At 49.2% G+C, this 20,579-nt stretch overlaps 7 protein-coding genes across 7 annotated transcripts; 4 read left to right on the forward strand and 3 right to left on the reverse strand.

Moving 5' to 3' along the window:
- Positions 1–6,468: 6,468 nt before the first annotated feature.
- On the reverse strand, positions 6,469–8,165 carry VC83_03881 (uncharacterized protein). The gene is made up of 3 exons (XM_024467519.1): positions 8,019–8,165; positions 7,572–7,919; positions 6,469–7,517 (listed from the first exon to the last, which is right to left on the reverse strand). The coding sequence occupies exons 1-3, from the start codon at positions 8,101–8,103 to the stop codon at positions 6,574–6,576; spliced, it is 1,377 nt and encodes a 458-aa protein (XP_024324804.1). The 5' UTR covers positions 8,104–8,165; the 3' UTR covers positions 6,469–6,573.
- Positions 8,166–8,343: 178 nt separating this feature from the next.
- VC83_03882 (uncharacterized protein) lies at positions 8,344–9,297 on the forward strand (the record flags this gene model as incomplete). The annotated part of the gene is made up of 4 exons (XM_024467520.1): positions 8,344–8,701; positions 8,749–9,012; positions 9,068–9,129; positions 9,183–9,297. Exons 1-4 carry the CDS (start codon positions 8,591–8,593, stop codon positions 9,295–9,297), a joined length of 552 nt encoding a protein of 183 aa, XP_024324805.1. The 5' UTR covers positions 8,344–8,590.
- Positions 9,298–9,839: 542 nt separating this feature from the next.
- VC83_03883 (uncharacterized protein) lies at positions 9,840–10,190 on the forward strand (the record flags this gene model as incomplete). Its single annotated transcript, XM_024467521.1, has 1 exon — positions 9,840–10,190. The coding sequence occupies one exon, from the start codon at positions 9,840–9,842 to the stop codon at positions 10,188–10,190; it is 351 nt and encodes a 116-aa protein (XP_024324806.1).
- A 1,110-nt stretch (positions 10,191–11,300) lies between these two features.
- On the reverse strand, positions 11,301–14,228 carry VC83_03884 (uncharacterized protein; the record flags this gene model as incomplete). Its single annotated transcript, XM_024467522.1, has 3 exons — positions 13,102–14,228; positions 11,832–12,956; positions 11,301–11,778 (listed from the first exon to the last, which is right to left on the reverse strand). Exons 1-3 carry the CDS (start codon positions 13,611–13,613, stop codon positions 11,301–11,303), a joined length of 2,115 nt encoding a protein of 704 aa, XP_024324800.1. The 5' UTR covers positions 13,614–14,228.
- Positions 14,229–17,521: 3,293 nt separating this feature from the next.
- On the reverse strand, positions 17,522–17,881 carry VC83_03885 (uncharacterized protein; the record flags this gene model as incomplete). Its single annotated transcript, XM_024467523.1, has 2 exons — positions 17,522–17,574; positions 17,650–17,881. 2 exons carry the CDS (start codon positions 17,879–17,881, stop codon positions 17,522–17,524), a joined length of 285 nt encoding a protein of 94 aa, XP_024324957.1.
- A 119-nt stretch (positions 17,882–18,000) lies between these two features.
- On the forward strand, positions 18,001–18,309 carry VC83_03886 (uncharacterized protein; the record flags this gene model as incomplete). The annotated part of the gene is made up of 1 exon (XM_024467524.1): positions 18,001–18,309. One exon carries the CDS (start codon positions 18,001–18,003, stop codon positions 18,307–18,309), a length of 309 nt encoding a protein of 102 aa, XP_024324801.1.
- A 905-nt stretch (positions 18,310–19,214) lies between these two features.
- Positions 19,215–20,577, forward strand: YVH1 (tyrosine protein phosphatase yvh1; the record flags this gene model as incomplete). The annotated part of the gene is made up of 3 exons (XM_024467525.1): positions 19,215–19,339; positions 19,515–19,739; positions 19,800–20,577. 3 exons carry the CDS (start codon positions 19,215–19,217, stop codon positions 20,575–20,577), a joined length of 1,128 nt encoding a protein of 375 aa, XP_024324802.1.
- Between the last annotated feature and the right edge of the window lie 2 nt (positions 20,578–20,579).

Genomic DNA, 20,579 nt, shown 5'->3' on the forward strand with positions numbered 1-20,579 from the left:
TGCGCATTGTTCCATTGTTTGATGCATTATCAGTTGTCACGCAAAAAAGTCATCCCGTAATATTGAATTGTTCCAGTACATTGTGTACAACAGCTGCCATATTTTGTTCTGAATGGACTCCAGTCATTGGCTCGAAACCAATAAGACACTAACGTGCATGTATAACGAAAGTGCCAAACAAGCGAAAGTGCCAAAATCATGCGGTGACCAACCCCCCCAACTAAATGTTAAATTCCTCCACAACAAAACATGCGCCATAAAAATGATGAAAGCAAATTAGTGCTAGCTATCCAAGCTATGCAAAGCGACTCAAATTTGCGCCTTCGAGTTGCAGCTAGGATCTATTCCGTAGACCACCGCAAGCTACGTCACCGTTTACAAGGCATACCTTCACGACGCGATATCCAAGCCAACTTACGGAAATTAAGTAACCTAGAGGAATCAGTTCTTGTTCAGTATATACTTGACTTAGCTGCTAAAGGGTTCCCTCCTCAGTTGTCTATTGTTGAAGATATGGCAAATCGACTACTTGCAACATGCGACGCGCCATGCGTCGGGTCATGTTGGGCTTCAAACTTTGTTAAGCGCCATGTAGAGCTCCGGACACGCTTCCAGCGAAAATACGACTACCAGAGGGCTAAGTGCAAAGATCCAGAAGTCATTCGTGGCTGGTTTGAGCTTGTATGGAACACAATTCTAAAGTATGGCATCAACAATGCAGATATCTACAACTTTGATGAGACTGGGTTTATGATGGGCGTCATCTCAAGCGCAACGGTAGTAACGAGCTCAGATGGGCGGGCAAAGGCAAAAAAGGTGCAGCCTGGCAATCGGGAATGGGTTACAGTAATCCAAGGCGTTAGTTCTCAAGGTTGGGCAGTGCCGCCATTTGTCATTGTGGCAGGTAAAAACCACCTTGCATCTTGGTATGAGAATAGCAGATTTCCAGCAGATTGGGTAATCGCTGTTACTGTGTAATGGTGGGTGCACCAGATATGAGAATCTAGCCACCCAAGGAAGGGATGAATTTACTAAGACAACACACTGTCTTAGGAAACAGAGCCAAAGGGTTGTAGCTTAGACTATTCCACAACGCAGCAATCAGGTGTATGATGTGGTGAAGTGGTTTAGACAAGTTGCAACAAATGTTGAGTTTGAGAACTCAGGGGTAAGTCAGAGGTTAGCACCTCACTGACTTTTCAAAAACAGAGAATAACAAGATCAATGCTTGGAAGCTTGTAAAAGACGTGGAAATATGTGATAGTCGATTTACTGTATTGCCTGCTTGCCCTTTCTTAAGGAAAGGGCAATCCTATTTATGCCAAAGGAGTGTAGTTCTCTCATTTTCCATGACTTTCCATGACTAACCAGGCTTGGTAAATGTATTAGAAATCAAGTGCGACCCACAACTAGCTTGCTAATCATGTAGTGAATGTAAGAGAATTCCATAGAACCATCTCTTGGGTTCCTAGCCTATAGGAAGTGAAAAGGAGGTCCAAGGTCAGAGTACCTATAGACAAATTATGTCATAACTTAACCAATCTTGTGGGTAACTAAGGAGCGATGATGTGTAATGAATCATAGAGGGTTGTAGAAGCTTCTAGAGCTATTGTTCATGTTTCTAGGCCTCTAGTTGGTAGAGATATGCCATGTGGTAGTATTGGCCCACCCCCTTAAGGAGGAGAGTTTCTTAATAACTTGTTCAATGAGTGTCCAAATGATATGCCGTGATGTATGTAGCATAAACAGATGTAGTAGAAGAGTTTGCAGCAATCGTTGAGTAGTATTGCTTCTGTTGTTGGTGTGATAAGCCAAGATATGTATGGTGACTTGTAGGTTTGAGGAGGAGATTTCTAAGTTTGCTCTTGAGTTTGATAGCAAACTGAGTGCAACGAATGTCAGTATGACATACTGCAAATGGCTGGACTACAAACGAGAGAGGTATGGATTGGATTCAGCATTTTGAGAAGCACACAAAGCTCTGGAGTGTTATGTTACGGCTACAGTAACATGATGTCATGGTTACAGGGCCAGGGCCTAGTAACGTGACGTGTGAGTCACAGTGGGAAGCGGGGTAGGCTGCCATGTAACGGGGCTAATGGATTGTTGCAGAAACTAGTGGATATTGGAAAAGTTGAGCTATCCACGAACTATCCTGAATATCTAGCTATCCGCCAACTATCCAGATTACCCATGAGGCACGACGCCACTATATAAGTAGATAGTATTTCCTTAGATAGGAGCTTCGTGCTCAACTCAATATAGTATTCTTTACAATACTGTAACGTGTTACTTGGAAAGCCTTTGTGTCTAATCCCCTGCCTCCTCTGTCAAGTCAACCTTACGCAAGAAACCTCTGTGTCTTCTATTGTTTAGAAGTCAGCGTTACAGCTGGTGGTTATCGCTTGTTAGTCCTTGATGGTCATGAGAGCCATGTCATACTGACATTCGTTGCACTCAGTTTGCTATCAAACTCAAGAGCAAACTTAGAAATCTCCTCCTCAAACCTACAAGTCACCATACATATCTTGGCTTATCACACCAACAACAGAAGCAATACTACTCAACGATTGCTGCAAACTCTTCTACTACATCTGTTTATGCTACATACATCACGGCATATCATTTGGACACTCATTGAACAAGTTATTAAGAAACTCTCCTCCTTAAGGGGGTGGGCCAATACTACCACATGGCATATCTCTACCAACTAGAGGCCTAGAAACATGAACAATAGCTCTAGAAGCTTCTACAACCCTCTATGATTCATTACACATCATCGCTCCTTAGTTACCCACAAGATTGGTTAAGTTATGACATAATTTGTCTATAGGTACTCTGACCTTGGACCTCCTTTTCACTTCCTATAGGCTAGGAACCCAAGAGATGGTTCTATGGAATTCTCTTACATTCACTACATGATTAGCAAGCTAGTTGTGGGTCGCACTTGATTTCTAATACATTTACCAAGCCTGGTTAGTCATGGAAAGTCATGGAAAATGAGAGAACTACACTCCTTTGGCATAAATAGGATTGCCCTTTCCTTAAGAAAGGGCAAGCAGGCAATACAGTAAATCGACTATCACATACTTCCACGTCTTTTACAAGCTTCCAAGCATTGATCTTGTTATTCTCTGTTTTTGAAAAGTCAGTGAGGTGCTAACCTCTGACTTACCCCTGAGTTCTCAAACTCAACATTTGTTGCAACTTGTCTAAACCACTTCACCACATCATACACCTGATTGCTGCGTTGTGGAATAGTCTAAGCTACAACCCTTTGGCTCTGTTTCCTAAGACAGTGTGTTGTCTTAGTAACTTCATCCCTTCCTTGGGTTGCTAGATTCTCATATCTGGTGCACCCACCATTACAAGCCACCATTCAGACAAGTTTGAGGAGTACTGCAAAGAACACAACATTATTACGCTTTGTATGCCTGCTCACTCTTCCCATATACTTCAACCACTTAATGTTGGCTGTTTTGGCCCATTAAAGAGAGCTTACGGTCGGCAAATTGAAGATATGATGCAGGCTCATATTATTCACATTACTAAGGATGACTTCTTTCCTGCCTTCCACGCTGCATTTAACATTGCAATGACAGAAAGCAATATTCAGGGAGGGTTCCGAGGTGCTGGGCTTCTTCCATTTAGCCCTGAGAGTGTAATATCTACACTTGACCTTAGGTTTAAGACGCCAACACCTCCAACCTCTCACCCAAACACCGCTCAACCATGGGTTTCTCAGACACCAAATAACCCAACTGAAGCTGTATCACAGTCTACTTTCATTAAAAATTGAATTGCGCATCATCAAAATAGCTCTCCAACCTCAATCTATGCAGCTGTTGACCAGTTTACAAAGGGTGCATCGCAAATAATGCATCAATTAGCATTGTTAAAAGCAGAGTTCCAAAACCTGCGACAGGCAAATGAAGTGCTAAGCAAGCGCCGGAGAGCTAAAAAAACACGACTACAGCAAGGAGGATCACTTAGTCAACAGGTAGCACAGGAGCTACAGGACGAGAGGGACGTTGTGCAGCAAGTAGAGCAAGAAATAAGGGCAAGTAGTGGTCGGAAGCCAAGGGAAGAAACCCATGCACGTCGCTGTGGCAAGTGTGGTGAGACTGGACACAATGCGCGCACTTGTCAGATTGTAATAGACAGGTCTGAGGAAGAGGACTCCGAGTAGTTTTATTAATTTATATTGTTGTGGTGGATTTATCGCAATTCTTATGGGGTAGTCGCGATATTTTGGCACTTTCGCTTGTTTGGCACTTTCGTTATACATGCACGTTATACTAGATAATTACTTAGGCCACGTGATTCTAACATCATGTGATAAACATGCTTACGTAATATTTGACTATTTGAATAGTTATGATTAACGTACTTCATAAGTAAGCTGCGCATACAAGTAAGCTGCGCATACAAGTAAGCTGCGCATACAAGTAAGCTGCGCATACAAGTAAGCTGCGCACACCCCACCAAAATCATGGCTTTAGGAACTAATAATTCAACAACAAATTAAGATTACTATTATTAAACCAATCTAATTCGAATTAACCCTATCTGGGCACGTACGGGCCGTGTGTTCAAGTGATCTGCAAATACTACACATCCGTGGTGCGCGGATTTGTCGCTTTTGAGCCCCACCTGTAGACTGACCCGTACGCTCTATATTTGCAGCTACGGATCGATCCAAGCCCTCCTGGACTGTCAAAACACCTCCCGTAGCAATATACGACCTCCGTACAGCTCTCTTCTTCTTCTGGCGTTCGTTCGCGGCCCGTAGCTTCTTGTTTTCATCCGCAAGGAGGACTGCAGAATGCATAGCCATTTGACAGCCCTTAACTAACTGCCGAACTGCACGATCTGTAGGACTTGAAGACCCGGCCGTACGGCGTTGTACAAAGTCTCCAATTGCCTTAGCTTGAGATTCTAGCTCTTGTATATTGTGTGGCGTCTCTGGGACCCAAGGCGCTTGTTCGGTCGTAGGAGGAGGAGGAGGGGTAGGCGTCCGTAATTGAGTATTAAGCTTTGAGAGAACACGTTCTGGGTCGTACGGGACCAATCCAGCAGCTACGAACCCGCTACGGATTGTACGTGAGGTTAAAGCTTCCGTACGGGCCGTAAAATAAGCTTGAAGGAAATCAGACTTATCAATATGATTAACTCCAGCCCGCATAAGATCTTCAATTTGTCGCCCGTATGACCGTTTTAGGACCGCAAAACAGCTCACATCAAGAGGTTGAAGTAAATGTGAGGAATGCGGAGGCATACAAAGAGTAATGATATTACGGTCCTTGCAAAACAAGTCAAATTCAGCCGTAATATGACTTCCATGTCCGTCAAGAATAAGAAGTCGATATACTCCTTCCGTACGATCCTTTGTATGTTTTTCGAAGACGTCTGTAAGCCAAATAAGGCCTAATTGGTCCGTAGTCCAGCCGTTATCACTAACCGCAATTTCCCAATTAGACGGTAAAGCGTTTATATACCAGGTAGAGATATGGAGTTTGCCTTTAAGTATAATCATTGGAGGAAGCGACCAACCGTCCGCATTAATACACTCAATAGCCGTAGTCCATTCGCGGTTCCCAGGTTGGACTGTTACGGGCCGTGACGTACGATCAGAGGCCGTAATGACTTTTGCGGTCGAAATCACACCCATTTGAAAGCCCGTCTCATCAAAGTTATAGATATCCACGTCCCGGATTCCATATTTTGCAACTGTATTTCGTACAAGTCGGAACCAGTCTCGAATAATAGTCGGGTCTTCACATAAGGCACGCTTGTAATCATATTTGCGATTATAACAAGCCCGTAAAGAGTCATGGCGTCGTACGAAGTTATATGGCCATTGGACGCCAACTTGTTGCGGAGGAGACGCGTCCGTACCGGTCCGTTTTTGAAGTAATAAGTTAGCCATATCTCGAATTGAAGCCGTACGAACTGGTAAGCCTCGCTCATCCATAGATAAGATCCAATTAACAAGCGTTAATTCTTCCGTATCCGTAAGTTTGAGGTTTGTAGACCGTATTTCATTATGCGGACGCGTGCCCTTCAAGCGCGTCCGTAATGTCGATTCAGGTACGTCGTACGCGTCTGCAGCACCACGAATGCTTGTAAAATAGCCTGATTTATATGAATTAATCGCAAGAGCTATTCGGCCCTCTTTGGAGGCCAATTGGGCACTATTTGGTTGAGGCATGACTGGTTGAATAGGGTAGATTTCGTGATTTTGGTGGGGTGTGCGCAGCTTACTTGTATGCGCAGCTTACTTATGAAGTACGTTATTAGATTATTTGTGCTAACCCTGTGAAGATCCGGATATAACCCGTATCTATCCGTCAGACCTCAGACGGATCATGATCTTACCCGTGAGGGCTCAGGATCAGATCCGGATACGATCCGCCGAACACTGCAAGAGTAAGTTTGATTTTGGTGGAAATTATGAATTGAAAAACATCTTCTAATTGCAATTGAATGTAACCCCTCGTGCTGGTAGTTAATTACACCCATTTTCCGTACCTCTCCCATTATCGTTACAATACTGTATGTGTCATAGAGCATCTATAATTCTTCATCGGCTTCGTCATCATCATCTTCTTCGTCTTCATCCCCTCCACCACCACCTCCACCTGCCTCATCGCTATCTTCCTCGCTACTCGACCCAGAACCCTCACTCTCCCCCTCAGTGCCAGGGTCATAATCTTCTCCCTCGGTCCCCTCATCTTCCTCATCAGGCACTTCCTCTCCCATCTCCAACTCAGCTTTCTGTAACTCCCCTGCATCTCCCACATCGATTTTCGACCCGTCTTCTCCCTTGACCGTGTTGATCCCCAGTCTCTTTGCCTTCCTCTGATCAGCCATACTAGCATCCTGCAAACCGTGGCGCTTCACATAAGCATCAATGCCGGCAAAATCCTCTTGGTCGAGCATCCCGAATTCGAATTCCTCGTTTTCCTCCTCATACGTCCCATCGGATTTCTTATATCGGACATCGACCTCGATCACCAGATTAAATGTCCGCTGTAGCACGTTGACATAGCTTACTGCCACTATTTGCTCTTTGGGCAGGAATATTAAAGGCTTCTTAAAACCCCACAGTATTCCACCTGGCAGAAAATATAAGTACCCATCCTTGCTGCCTCGGAAGGCCTTCACATGCACCGCTGGATTATTCGGCTTGTATGCCTCCTTCCCCGCGCTGGAGAAGACCTTCCAATTAGCTTCGACGATAGAAATATTACGGCCATTCGCCTTCAGCTGTTGGTTGATAAAAAAGTCGAAGAGCGTCTTGTGCTGGTCAGAGACTGCGGAGGCTGCACTGAGAGATTTGCCCGAAATGCTTCCCGATTTGAGCGCTGTGGATGGAATTGTGAGGACGAGTGGGTCAGGCGGGTTTGGCCCATATTGAGCGTGTCGTGGCGTGACAATATGTGCGTCTTTGAGGAATAAGATGTAGTTGTACTGCTTTTGCGCCTTTTCGGGGACCGTGAGGCAGAATGCGTGGCCTATCCTCCGGTTAGAATTTTCGACGAACAGAATTTCAATATAGTGTCACTGACTTATGTCCTTCCACGGGTATGTTGTTCCAGGGACAAGTTCGTCTGTCTTGGGGTCTCGCGCTTGGATATGGTTCTTCGTAAACTCAATCGTGAACTTCTTACGCAGAGGAACCACCATAGAAATCTCCTTCACTTGTAATAACGCCTCATCATTTGCATGGTCGAATCCATTGGCGATTTTAGCTAGCGGTTGGGTGTCGGTGGCTTCCTTCTTTGGTTGAATAGGCAATCCCTCCTCAAGCTTCCGCTTCTTAGACGCCGGGTCCGAGGCTGACGGCTCCAATCCTAGTCGTAAATTGACTATGTAAGACGAGATCTCATTAAAGAGCTCTGCCCAGGCCGGGGCAGCTGTATTAGGTCAGCTGAAGCCCATACCATGTTGCACCTGTAGTTCACGACGTATGAAGTCATGCGTTGAGGGACGAGAAGAAATCATATGTATCTTACTAGCTGCGGCTTGTATCGCGCCAACGATATCTGGCCTATCTTTGAAGGCTTGTTCTAGATTTGACTGGTCTAGTGCCCGACTCATGTTGTCGAATTTGTACGTTTGTGGCGATTTGCCGGAGGAAAACAAATGCAGCTTGAAATAATGACGCCCTGGCTACGCGCAGCGCGTCCTTATCGCCGGCCTATCGTGCTGTACGTACATTTCCACCATATAAAGAAAGGACCGTGGTGAAGCCCAAGGGTCTGAAAGGAACTGCACATAATAAGTAAAATAAAAGATTTGAATCAGGCGTAATTTTCTGTGTTAACTACCTAAATAGAGCTAAAATAAAAGATTTCTATTAGTTTAAATGCTTGTATCTTGAGAGACAATTAAGAGATAAGTTAGCTATAAATAATATCGCACGTGCTATCAGTACTACTACGTACGTACGGTGGGCAATATGCCGTATCGTGCCAACAAACCCTTGGCCCCCGCAGTAGATATACCTTCGACCTCCGCCAAACCCCGATCAAAGTGAGAAGTGCAACAATTAATATAACCCCCTTGAAACAAGAATACTTGAACTATGGCGTTCCCCAACATTTACACCCACAGGAAAGTGGCAGATACAGCATCAAAGCCATGTGATATCTGCTTCAAACCGAGCACCAGCGTGCTCGTTGTCCCTGAAAACAAGGTAGGGTCGTTACCCAACACTTCGATACTATAGCTAATGTGCAGAAGGACTTCTTTTTCGTTTGCCCTGGCCATTTGAAGGATAAGGGCTTCTGCACTCCTATCATAGATGAAGCTGCAGTGGCTGCCAAGAAGAAGAGGGAGATTGAGGACGAGGTAGAGAGGGTTAAGAAGGAGTTTGAGGAGAAGCAAAAGAAGAAGAAGGAGAAGGAAAAAGAGAAGGAGAAGGACAAGGACAAGAAAGACGAAGATAAAAAGGAGAAGGGCGAAGAGAAAAAGGAGAAGGGCGAAGAGAAAAAGGACGACGACACGGTATGAGATGCACTCCTATCACGTGAACTCTTAAAGCATGCCTAACCATGCACAGAACAAGCCAGACACTACATCACAAGAACCCGAAGAAGAACCCCGAGTCTTCGCTCTCCAAAAGTAATCTCCCCCAAACTAGAAGCTATATTTTACGTACATCTAACGTTTCACAGGGCCTTCTACCGAAAACGCCTTGACCGCAAGCGAGCAGGGGAAATCGCAAAACGCAATCGCGAACGTTTCCAAAACCCAAACCTCTTCCCCAGCGTTCCCAAAGACATCCGCTGAAAATACCACCCCAACCCTACTCCAAAAACCGAGCCTGGATACGATATATGAAAACCCCCACGCCATACCCAAGTTTTCCCCAGCCCTGCGAAGAAGTCCCAAGACATCAATGTTCGTTCGCGCTAACTGTGCAACTGCCCCACACCTCCACAACAACCCCTCCGGACATGAGGTTCTGCATTACCTTCCCATTTCGTCGAGCCGGTCCGTCCCAGGAATGCAACACGCCTTGCTCGCGTGCCCCGCACATGCCAACTTCGGCGAGTCCGAATTGACACGTCAGTGCACATATGCCGCCCTCTGCGCAAATCGCGGTGGGAGAAGGCTGTCAGCACTCTGCTGACTGCTGCCGAGCGCCGTGGCATCCTTTATGAAGACTGGGATGGCGGGCAAATACCGGTGGAATCATGTACTGTTCTCGTACCACGGCCTTGGAAGATACTTCCCCAAAATAGACGCGGGATGGCGCCATCCTAAAGTGAGAGTCTGACTTGAATCTTTCTGGAAGCCGGCGAACGACCCGGGATAGAGCCTTGCTACCCATGCCCACCTCAGATGATCTCAATCACGCCCAGAATACGAAGCCTTACTCCTCCTCTCACATCTCGATCCAACCCCCCCCCTCCGATCGCCCCTCCATCCCTCCGTCCCCCTCACCCACGACCGTAAGTCGCCACGCCACAGCATCAGTCATACCTATACTCCCTTCGCCACTCGCGCCTGCCCTTCACCACTCACGCCTCCCCGCGCTCGAGCCACACCCGAGCTTAGTGCTTACCCCTCATCCCTCCGTCCCTACGCCACCAGCCAGCCTCGGTATTCTGTCCTACGACATCACCCTCAACTCACTCGTAGCGGGTTCTAAACCGGGGACCCAGGCGGACTTGCGGTAGAGCAGGGGAAGATAAGCGGAGGAGGGCAGATATGCCTATCCCCCATCCAGCGGCATCGATTGCTTGTAGCAGTTACGCACCCCCATTGGCGGCAGTGGAAAAGTTAGTCCGCGCGGCGGCTCGGTGACGATGGAGTGTCGGTTTGGGCGGGGCGTAGGGGAGTAGGGGGGTTCGGTAGTCCGGAGATGGGTGTGTGGGGTTGTAAGGCTCATCTCATCTCATAGAAGGAATGGAAGAAACGGAGCCCCCATCTGCCGGGGTTTTTAGAAACCAAAAAAAGAAGGAATCCTTGCGCATAACGGCTTTATTGCGGATCGACCCTCGGTGTATCTGCCCGGGGCCCTTACACTACGTAACCACTTCTTCGGTCTTTAGGGGATCAGGGGAAGAGGGGGGCTTCGGGGTTCCGGGTTCCTTGATACAGGGCTGACGGGGTGGTTTCTTAATACGTTTAGGGGTGGATGTGTAATAGAATTCTATTATCTTCCGGGCGTATGGGGGTTTCGGTTAGTTCGATGCTCAGATGCGCAGGTTCATGAAACGTGGTGCTGTAAATGGTAGTGTAAAATGGCATGATTGAGGGAGGAGGTTTCTCTATCTCCCCTCACATTATCTATCCATCCATATATTCATCCCTCACCGACCAAGCCACTCGGTAGTCGTGTCTCTCTTATCCCTCATGCCCCGTGCTTCTTTCCCAGCACCACGTGCCTCACTGCCTATATCACCCACCAAAGTGTATAACCTTCTCATAACCGTCATCGACAGACTCCCAGCGCAAACCTGCGCTCTTTTAATCCAAATAGCCCCCCCTCCCTGCTCAAAACAAGCAAGGTCCCATATAACATGCTCCAGTATATGCAGTAATCGTTCGTTCGTTCGTTAAGAAGCTGCTTTGCTTCGTAGATGAGATGCTAACCAAAAAGCCATCATAAAAATAAAAACTCCAAATATGAATGAATCTTCCTGTCCTTATGCCGCAAAAAGCTGTTTGCCCCTAGCCGGTCTCCTCGCCCTCTGAAAATAGTCCCCTGTGAATTTCGGTGTTGCTCAATCTCTTTGGTTCTGGTTCCATGGTCTATCTGACCGTCTCATCTACCATTTTTCTTGTTATTCCTCCTCCTCATTGATCCTCGCCACCGGCAGCGGCTCATCCCTCATACACGCATTCTCCAGCATATTCGTCCACTTCCCGCTCGTCCCCGCATGACTATGCTTAAGATGCTGCCTAAAGTGATCCGCGCGAAAGAACTTCTTCGTATGATTGCACTCGCGGAATTTATGCAGATCAACCAGATGCTGGATCCTGGCCTCCCAATCGCGCTCCGTCGGCACCTTGCCCTCCTGCCCATTCCCCAGGATCCCGTGGCCGCTGCGCGCGAACTCGTCGCCGCAGTAGCCGCAGGTGTCGGCGTCGTTGGGCGCGGTGGGGGAGGTGTGGAAGGCGTCTACGTAGCCCGCGAGCGCGGCGCAGGACCAGGAGTGGCGGCGGAGGTGGAGGGAGTTTTGGTGGCGCTCGGCTTCGTTTTTGTTCTTGAAGCGGTTCTTGCAATATGCGCATTCGTACTGCTTCTCGGACTCGTGGGCACTGGGGATGTGTTAGTAAGCAATGTGATGGGAAATAAGGAGTTTGGAACTTACGCTAGTGCTTCCTCCGTGTCGAACTTTTTGGGCTTCTTGGGACAGCAGTCGCACACATATCCGCTCTGGACCTTCAGGATGTCATTTTTGGGCTGGTTGACGGTATCCAGAGACTTATGAGCAGAGACAATAGGCCTCGAATCAGAGATAGCCCTGTGGGGGTGTCGTGGGTGCTCGAGAGGCGCACTAGTAGCAGCCAGAGACATGGAAAAGGGCGAATCATGCCCATCCATCGTGCGGGGAGAAACAGCGCCAGGGTAATAGGTATCAGTAGAATATCCAAGAGGCGAAATAGCGCCAGGAGAACGACCCCCAGGCGAAAGTCGGCCGTAAGAATCAACAGTGCTCATGCTGCTAGCAGCTAGCGAGGGAACAGAATTTAATGATGCGCTTCGAGGTCCAGAGGTAGACGAAGAAATAGATCCGTGGTCGGAATGATTCCGCGGAGCTGGCGAGGCACGGGAGGCTTGCTCCCTCCTCCTGTACAAATCTGGTGGCCCGTCATCAACGGGAGGCGATGACGCCCTCCTCTTCTGTCCAGCAGCTGCGCTCAGTGGTTGCCCATCTGATCGCCTCATCCCGTCGTCGATATGAAGGCGCTGGAAACCCGTCTCCTCCATGGGAAAGTCGGACTCGTTATCCGTGTAGTGGCTGCCTTGATATGAATAGCTAACCGTACTGAAAGCGTCGTCAAAATCGTGGGTCGTTTGCCTGCTATACGGCCGTGGAGATTGCTCCGTATCGTCCCGTTCACTCGGTGATCTGTAGCCATATTGCCCCCCATTACGCATACTTGGTGCAATGGGTGCTGAACCTCCACTCGCCCCCCTAGAAATTGGACTTTCCAAGGGACTAAGTTTTGGGTTCATTGCTGGCAGAGATAAAGGCTTCTGGTGAGACAGCCCATGCTTCTGGCCCAGCGGCGACGATGGCACGCTGTCGTTGAAAGATTTGCTGAAAGGCGCCCTTCCGTAACTTCGGGGGGATGTTGAAATATCACCTCCCCTTCTCGAGTTGAGCTTCTGTAGTACGGATTTGTCATATGTCTGTGTATTGGTCCGGTATTTCTCGTGTACTGAACTTTGGAATCCAGGTCTCCGAGGTATCGAATATTCATGCCTTGAACTATAGATACTAATATTAGCAAAGTTCTCGCGTATTTCAAAAGTCCCACTGTCCACGAAGCTCAACACATAAACTTGACGGCGCCGCTAATGCATTTTCATAACAGTATACCAAAACCAGAGAGCAAGAAATCCCATTAACTTACTTGGTAGAGCCTATGCTTCCGCATGTAGAAAGGCTCGCATAGCCCTCGTCCACCTTCGGGCACGAGCTATTGTATGAGTCGACTCCAGATATGGACTTTATGGTAGAGGCAGAACTCCCACGACGATATTCGACAGAGTCCATGATGCCATTCCCATAGCCCGAAAGGCTTCCGTATAGACTCGAACCCGATTTTACAGAAGATGGTTTCCCCCAGCCATGTTCTTCTCTGGAATTGCTCCATTCCCAACCCGGATCAACTGTCCTCGCCCCACTGCCTTCTCGCTCATGATTGACGTATCGCGGTGGCGGTAACGGTGGCGGCGGCAAATCGTCCCCCCGCGCGTTCGGTATCGACATAGGGCTGGCAGAGGAGGGTGGAGAGGATCCCAGGGTGTTAGGGCTTGATCGAATTGTCATGGCCTTCCTCTCGGACGGATTCGAGGTCTGTATGTATATTTCGGGCAGCGCAAATGCCAAGCGATGCGCCGACGCATAGCGAGGGATTTCCATGATGATCGTACGTCTTTTCTTTGCCACGAGCTGAACTGTGCAGCATGTGGAGGCGACGGAGGAGGCTGGCGCGTCTCCTATTCCAGAGTGGCGACAATTCACGGACTGACCGAGAGAGCAGGAACCATGAATTGTATATATATCCAGAAGGCATAAACGTTAAAAAAGAAGCAAGAAATAAGGCGATGCGAAATGAAGTGAATAGTCCCGTCTATGGGGCGACGAGTTAGCCTGGTGTTTATGTCATTTCATCAGCCGCCTTGTCGAGGTTGCTTTGGAGAAGGCTGAAAATGAGAGGGTCGGCGGGATGGTACTGTAGGGGTTCGGTACTTCGGCGATAGGGTGACAAAAGGTATCAGAAATCGGAACCTCGCCCCAAATGTCTCAGGGTTTCCTCAGTGCCACTGAGATAGTTTGAGACTTGGGAAGAATAGGGGATTTGTAGGAGTGTGGAGATGGAGTAAAAGGGCCGTATAGTCGTATACGTAGTACTGGAATAGGTAGTTTTAGGTGGCATATGAGGCAGACAAGACAATGACCCCGAAAGAACGGCTTGCGTAGGGATATAATATAATCAGGGGTCTTTTGAACATGGTATGTGATTGTGTGTAGGGGTGGAAGTGGAGAGAGGGAGGGGAGGGGTAGGGTAGGGGTAGGGTAGGGGGTAGGGTAGGGGGGGTAGGGTAGTGGGGGTAGGGTAGGGGGGGTAGGGTAGGGCGGGTAGGGTAGGGCGGGTAGGGGAGGAGGTAAGTTCGAGGTGGGGAAAGGGAATGGGGGAAGGAGAAGGAAAGGAAGCGAAGTGGAGATACTACAAATTGAATCGAGGTGTAGTGGGAGTAACGTAAGTCGTGGCGTGGCGTAACTAGCAAATTTACATCGCCGACTAGTATTAAAACCCTTAATAACTGTTTAAGTAGGCTATGTAGAATATAATGCTTTGTATTGGAAACTTTATATACACACACATGCGACTTAGAAAATTTAGCTTGTAAGCTAGCTATATAAGGAAGTTACCAACGATAGATTTGCTATACTAATATTTTGTATGGCAACAACTTAACCCTTTAATAACTTATGCAAAACAACGCTAATACTGCTATAACTTTCACATGTAATAGAGTACTTATATAGGTCCTATATGTAAAGAGGAATATGATTTGGTAATTTTATTAATGGAGTTATTTAGGTTTGAAGTTGTTGGGTTTAAGTACCATTACTTACAAGTTTAGCTGCAAAGGTACAGCCCCTCGTTACGCCATTCCACTCGTTACGCCATTCCACTCGTTACGCCATTCCACTCGTTACGCCATTCCACTCGTTACGCCATTCCACTCGTTACGCCACGACTTACTTACGTTAGTGGGAGAGTGGAAGTAGTGGGAGTGGTGGAAGTAGTGGGAGTAGTGGGAGTAGTGGGAGTAGTGGGAGTAGTGGGAGTAGTGGGAGTAGTGGGAGTAGTGGGAGTAGTGCAAGTAGTGGGAGTATTGGAGTGAAAGTATTGGAGTAAGTGGGAAGTGGTGGTGCCGTCCCCTGGTCCCTTCTCTTTGTAAGTTACTAGAATAGCCGCAGTCTGTAATTGTGTTCAGTTTGCTACTAGTAAAGGACTAGAGTAGGAGTAACAGTAGGGAGTGACAGCAGCACCCTCCAAGTGCTGCCATTGTTGCTTGGCAAGGCAATACTGTAGTATTACTAGTACTGTACCAAGAGTTCTGTAACGAGCTGTCGTAGAGTACAGTACGGCGCCAGAAGTTTTACATATTTGCACGCCCGTCCGCAACAAGAAGGAGCGAAATATTGACCGAGGCTGTCTCTGAGCTCAGATGTTGACGACGGCGGCGGCGCTCATCTCGAAGATCCCCAGCTATCGTCCTTTTCCTCACTGAATCCCTCGTCCTAAAGCCACGGTCGAATGTGGAAAGTAAGACTGCATACCCTTTAGGATCAATCGTACCAGTCCGAACAGGGTAACTTACTGTGTACAGCACTGCACAGTCCTATGCAGCAGTAGTCGAGCGGGGCCTATGGTTGGTTGGTTGGCTCGGAGTGCTAGCTAAAGAGATCAGGCCAGGAAGACGAATATATCTGGCAGTTTCCACTGATTCCAGTGTCTTGCGTCCACTTCTTGCGCGGTTCTTCGTTCTTCCAACTGCTCGCGCTGAAGGTCGATCTATTGTCTAGTGAAACAGGATGTTCGCTCGTGTATTTATGCGCGCGGCAAGGCAGAGAGAGGGCCCTGGGGAGTGGCTTGTACTGGGCAAAACGCTGATGGAGCCCATTAAACCTGATTCTGGATATCCGACTGCTCATCCCATTTCCACGTTGTCAAACCACGGTCTTGATGTTCTTCCGTTTTTCCTTCCTTTTTTCCTTCCCGCCCGAGTGGCCCATGCAAAGCCGGGGATATGGCTCCGTTCCTTTAGCTGGCTGTTCGTTACAGCATGGTTGCATTCAGTGATTGGGTGTGTTCGGATGATAAGCGGATGGTTTTGACGGGCTTGAAATCCTTCAGCCCTACTTGGCCTGCTGGCGAGAGGTAAGTTACCACTATCGTGAGATGAGCGAGACTGGCTGCGCCACCTTGGGCAGTCCCACGTAATCTGCAGTATCGCACTTGTTCCGCGCACCTACTGGTGGCTCCGCGGCGCTACTGAGCCGCGCCTTACGCGTTATGTATGCACACACTTCTTGGAGATGAGCTGTGTGTGTCGAGTATACATGGCGAACTGGTCTGGTGGTGCACGGAGTACGGAGTACCGAGTACACAGAGCTACTCACAGCTGGTCACAGTTCCCCTCTCTGCAAGGCTGATCAGTCTCAGCTATGACTTGGCGCATACACCAGCTTATAGATTCCCGGTAGTCCGCCATTTCCGTGTCCAAGCTCGCTCGCTAAGGCTCCTTTTCAGCTGTAAAGTTAAGCGATGAGCTGAGGAGTATCGCCATCCACAACTCATTGGATGAGAACAATCTCTCCAACACCACTAAAACTACCAAAGTTGATTCACCTCACTTCCCCGCAAGCTATGTATATTAGTTCTGTGAAGGCGATCCATACAATAGCATTCGCACAGATCAGACACGACGTGTACGAGCTCAGAGAAGACCCATATCAATCTGGTCTCGTTTCTCCAGAAGTTGGCCGTTCGCCACTATCACACCGTCTTTGTAAACTTCCAACTCCGAAGAGCGCCCCATGGAACACGATTCCGACAAACCGGACCAGCCCTGAAAGGGAGCGAGCAGACGACTGGGTGTGCCCTCGGATTGCAGATTGCCAGCACATGTCCCACCAAGAACACGATATGCACATGGCATGTGTGTCCAAGCACGGCATGTACGTCTAGTATGGCTCCGCAAGCCCAACCCGGCTCGCTTGGGGGTTCGTAATGTCTTCATCTAATGAAGTTTGGGGGTTTCGAGATGTCAACATGCACGGTATCACTCGAAGTGTGAACCATTTTGATCGTCAACCACCCGCTCCCCCTTCTATCACTTATTCCCTACCTTAATATAAACTCGTGCCCGTCGAAACGGCTGCGAGAAACCAGCCAGTCCCAAGCATCCTTGCTCGCATTCCCAACCTCTTCTGGCGATGTGCATGTGGGTTGCAGATGCAGCATTCCGTCCGCGTCGTGAGGCCAATGCTCTCCATGGGTGCCAAATCAAGTAGGCGGAACGTTCAGCATGCCCACAACGTGACTCGCCGTGTGTGAAAATGAGACAGCAAAGGGGGACAAAACCTGTAGTCTTGAGTCGAGCAAACCATGTCAGGGTCACTGAATAGGAATAATTTGCCGGGTTGCTCCATGCGCAATTATTCTGGAACTGCAACGAGGAGTACCGTGCTCCATAGTTGCTTAGCCTCCGCTGCGTTCCTCTTTGTTGGGAAAAGATACAGGCCCCCCCCCTTCAAAACTGTGTAGGGCCACTAACGACGCCAACGGACTGTTGCTCAACCGCACCTCCGCGGCGTGGTGAGCACGACGTCAAACAGCATGCATGCATGGATGGCGCTCAGTAGCTGCGTCACACCCAACCAGCAAGATTCAACCCATGTGCATCATCTGTGAAAGCCGTCAAATGGTCCTGATACCCCGTGGTGTGCTCCGGCACTCTGTGGCCACTGGGACGAATAGGCTCATCTGATCCAAAGGCGAGGTCGGGGAGTTGCAGCTTCATCTTGGTCCTCTCGGATTCTACAATGCGGTGCCATGGTAAGGAATCCGTCAGCGGACGCCCACGCAACTTCCCATATTGATGATTTTCCATTGTGGATACAGAGGTGAGTGTCAACCGTTTATCCCGCGGTACCCTCCACAACTACGGAGTAGAGTACAGGTACGAGCACTCTTACCATACGAGTGCCACACCGTCAAGGGTTTTGCAGAATGGCCCATTCCATGCGAATGCTTGAGACGAATGGCACCTCAGGGAGACAGGCCCAGTCCGAGTACGGTGTAGTTGCAGTAATCCCCTCATGCCGAACCGTGGAAGTCTTGGCAGAGTCCGATATGGGAAAAAGGGCTGCCTTATTGGTTCCTGGCCGTCGGCGTAGCCAATTTCCCTCTGGTATCATCCTATCCTGCTCGTACATACGCAGGATCTATGCATTGCTCGCGGGGGCCATGAGTAGGAACCGTCTCCTCGAAAAGTATTACCGTATGCAGAATGAGTGGATGGAGCCGCTAGAGCAGTAGCAATATCGCTATGACCAAGCTTACAGCCCTGCGAGCCGACGCCAGAGGAAGTCCTTATATTCGTCGGGAGGAACGATAGCAACGTATCCCGCAGAACGGGTCCATATTCGTTCTCTCTCTGAGGGTTAGTTAGAGAAGCAGACAGGGGCAGCAAATGCAGGGTCCAGGTACACCCCGCCAGCCAGCGCAAAGGGCCAACAGCCTGTCCAACGGTGTGAAGGAACGCATCCTGCCGACGACGGAAAAGGCGGTGGGGGGGTCCAATAGTGGGCAGGCAGCCATTTCCGGGTCCGACTTCATGTTCCATATTGTCGTTACCGTTTCCATGAACTATCCATACTCCCTCCGGTCTTGGGTAGGCTCGAGCGGGCCTCGGTGTCAAATCTACAATACTGGTGCCAATGTTGTCCCACTTAGAGCCTGTGGGGTTGAAAGGGGGCGGCTGAAGGCTGGGAGTCTGAGAGTCTCGAATGGGTTCGGGGGGCCTCGACTGTCTTTTCGAGGTCTGGCTCGTCGTGCCTCAGGCTATAAAAGCGGGCTAAGCGCGGGCGGGGATGAGACTTCTAGAACGACGGGGTGGGTGTTCAGACTGTCCACTCTACTCCGCAACAGTTTCAGCAACTAACTTATAGCTGCTGGTATATCGGACCCGCAGTTAGTGAGGGGAATTCCAGTCCCGAGGCAGGCACCTACAGGGCATCCACAGCAATTTACAGTGGTGGCTGATTGTACAGTACGGAGTACAGTTGCTGAAAATAGGAAGTGTAATTATAATGGTCACGTGTAAAATATAACATTGAGTCACGTGCCGATGGAGGGGTTCACATATTTTTGTCCGAGGCAGAGGAGGGGCACAAGAGCCACAAGAGGGGCAGCACCCGACCAGCAACCATACTATAGACGAAATGAAAGGCATAGGGGATGTAGAGCTCGCCAACGTGAGAGAGAAACAAAGACTAGAGGAAGTAAACAAGGCTATGGAAATGTCTATTGCAAAGGTTCCTGGTGATGAGAAGATTTACGTCAGTGGGTAGGTGCTCATACTTTTTCATACGTCCATTTTCAGCCAACAGCCCTGACCCCCTTTACTGCTGTGTTTACTTCTCACGTGGTTATCCCCTACTATCTCCCTTGTTTCACTCTGTCTACCCTCGTATTCACGCACGTCAGCCCAGACCTATGGAGCATCTGCTGACCTGACCAAGAGTATTTGCCCTCCGGCGGCCTCAAACACTCAAAGAGGCGGGCATAACACACATCGTCTCTGCGCTGCGGTTTAACTACAAGGAGACGAAAGGATGGGAGAACTACACGCACTGCAATGTCCAAATCGACGATATGGACGATGAGAACCTGATCGAGCATTTCCCGACGGTTGTCCAGTTTATCAAAGATGCGCTGGCAGGAGGCGGTGGTGTTCTGATCCACTGGTATGTCATAATTTCATTTCTCCCTATAGAAGTCTCTAGACCCCATCTAACACCCCCCAGCGCAATGGGCAAATCCCGCTCCGTAACCCTCGCCATCGCCTACCTCCTCGCCACCCGCCCCTCCCTAACCCCCTACACAGCACTCTCCCTAATCCGCCAAACCCGCCCCCACGCGGACCCCAACTCGGGCTTCATGACGCAACTCGACCTCTGGAGGCGCTGCGGCTGCACCCCTGACCTTGAGTCCAGCCCTATCTACCAGCGCTGGCTTTACGCCGCTGAAGTCGAGCTGAGCACCGCTATCGGCCGCGCCCCGGACCGTCTGCGCTTCGAGGACGAGGAGAAAGTCAAGGCTGGAGTTACGGAAAGTTCTGATGCGACGAAGGCGATGCGCTGTAGGAGATGCAGGACTTTGCTCGCGAAGGATGAGTATATCGTTGAGCATGACCCCAAGGCCCCCAAAGAGGAAGACAGCATTTCCTCCACTGTAGCTCTTCCGCTCCCCAATCCCGACGCCGCTGCGGCGTCGTCGAGCAGTGTGGCTTGTGGCCACTTCTTCCTGCAGGCGCTGTCGTGGATGCGACTCGCGCTCGAGACGGGCGAGTTGGAAGGCCGCCTGCCGTGCCCGAATCTGAAGTGCGAGGCGCTGGTGGGGAGGTGGAATTGGAAGGGTTTGAAGTGTAGTTGTGGGGTGTGGGTTACGCCGGCATTTGCGGTGCAGAAGGGACGTGTAGATTTGTTGAGTCCGGCGGTGGAAAGAGGGAGAGGTGCACAGGCGGCTGGCGTCAGGATGCCGCCGGGGATGAGGGTGCCCCCGCCCAGGGGCGGGAATTTATAGAA

This window comes from Pseudogymnoascus destructans (genome assembly GCF_001641265.1).
Source record: "Pseudogymnoascus destructans isolate 20631-21 unplaced genomic scaffold scaffold_8, whole genome shotgun sequence".
NCBI lineage: Eukaryota > Fungi > Ascomycota > Leotiomycetes > Thelebolales > Thelebolaceae > Pseudogymnoascus > Pseudogymnoascus destructans.

What these genes read in the sequence shown, in the direction of transcription:
- VC83_03881 (XM_024467519.1), bottom strand. Translation starts at nt 8,103, where the DNA reads ATGAGTCGGGCACTAGACCAGTCAAATCTAGAACAAGCCTTCAAAGAT. An exon ending in CGCGATACAAGCCGCAGCTA is followed by an intron (nt 7,920 to 8,018) that starts GTAAGATACATA and finishes GACCTAATACAG; the next exon opens with CTGCCCCGGCCTGGGCAGAG. An exon ending in ATACCCGTGGAAGGACATAA is followed by an intron (nt 7,518 to 7,571) that starts GTCAGTGACACT and finishes ACCGGAGGATAG; the next exon opens with GCCACGCATTCTGCCTCACG.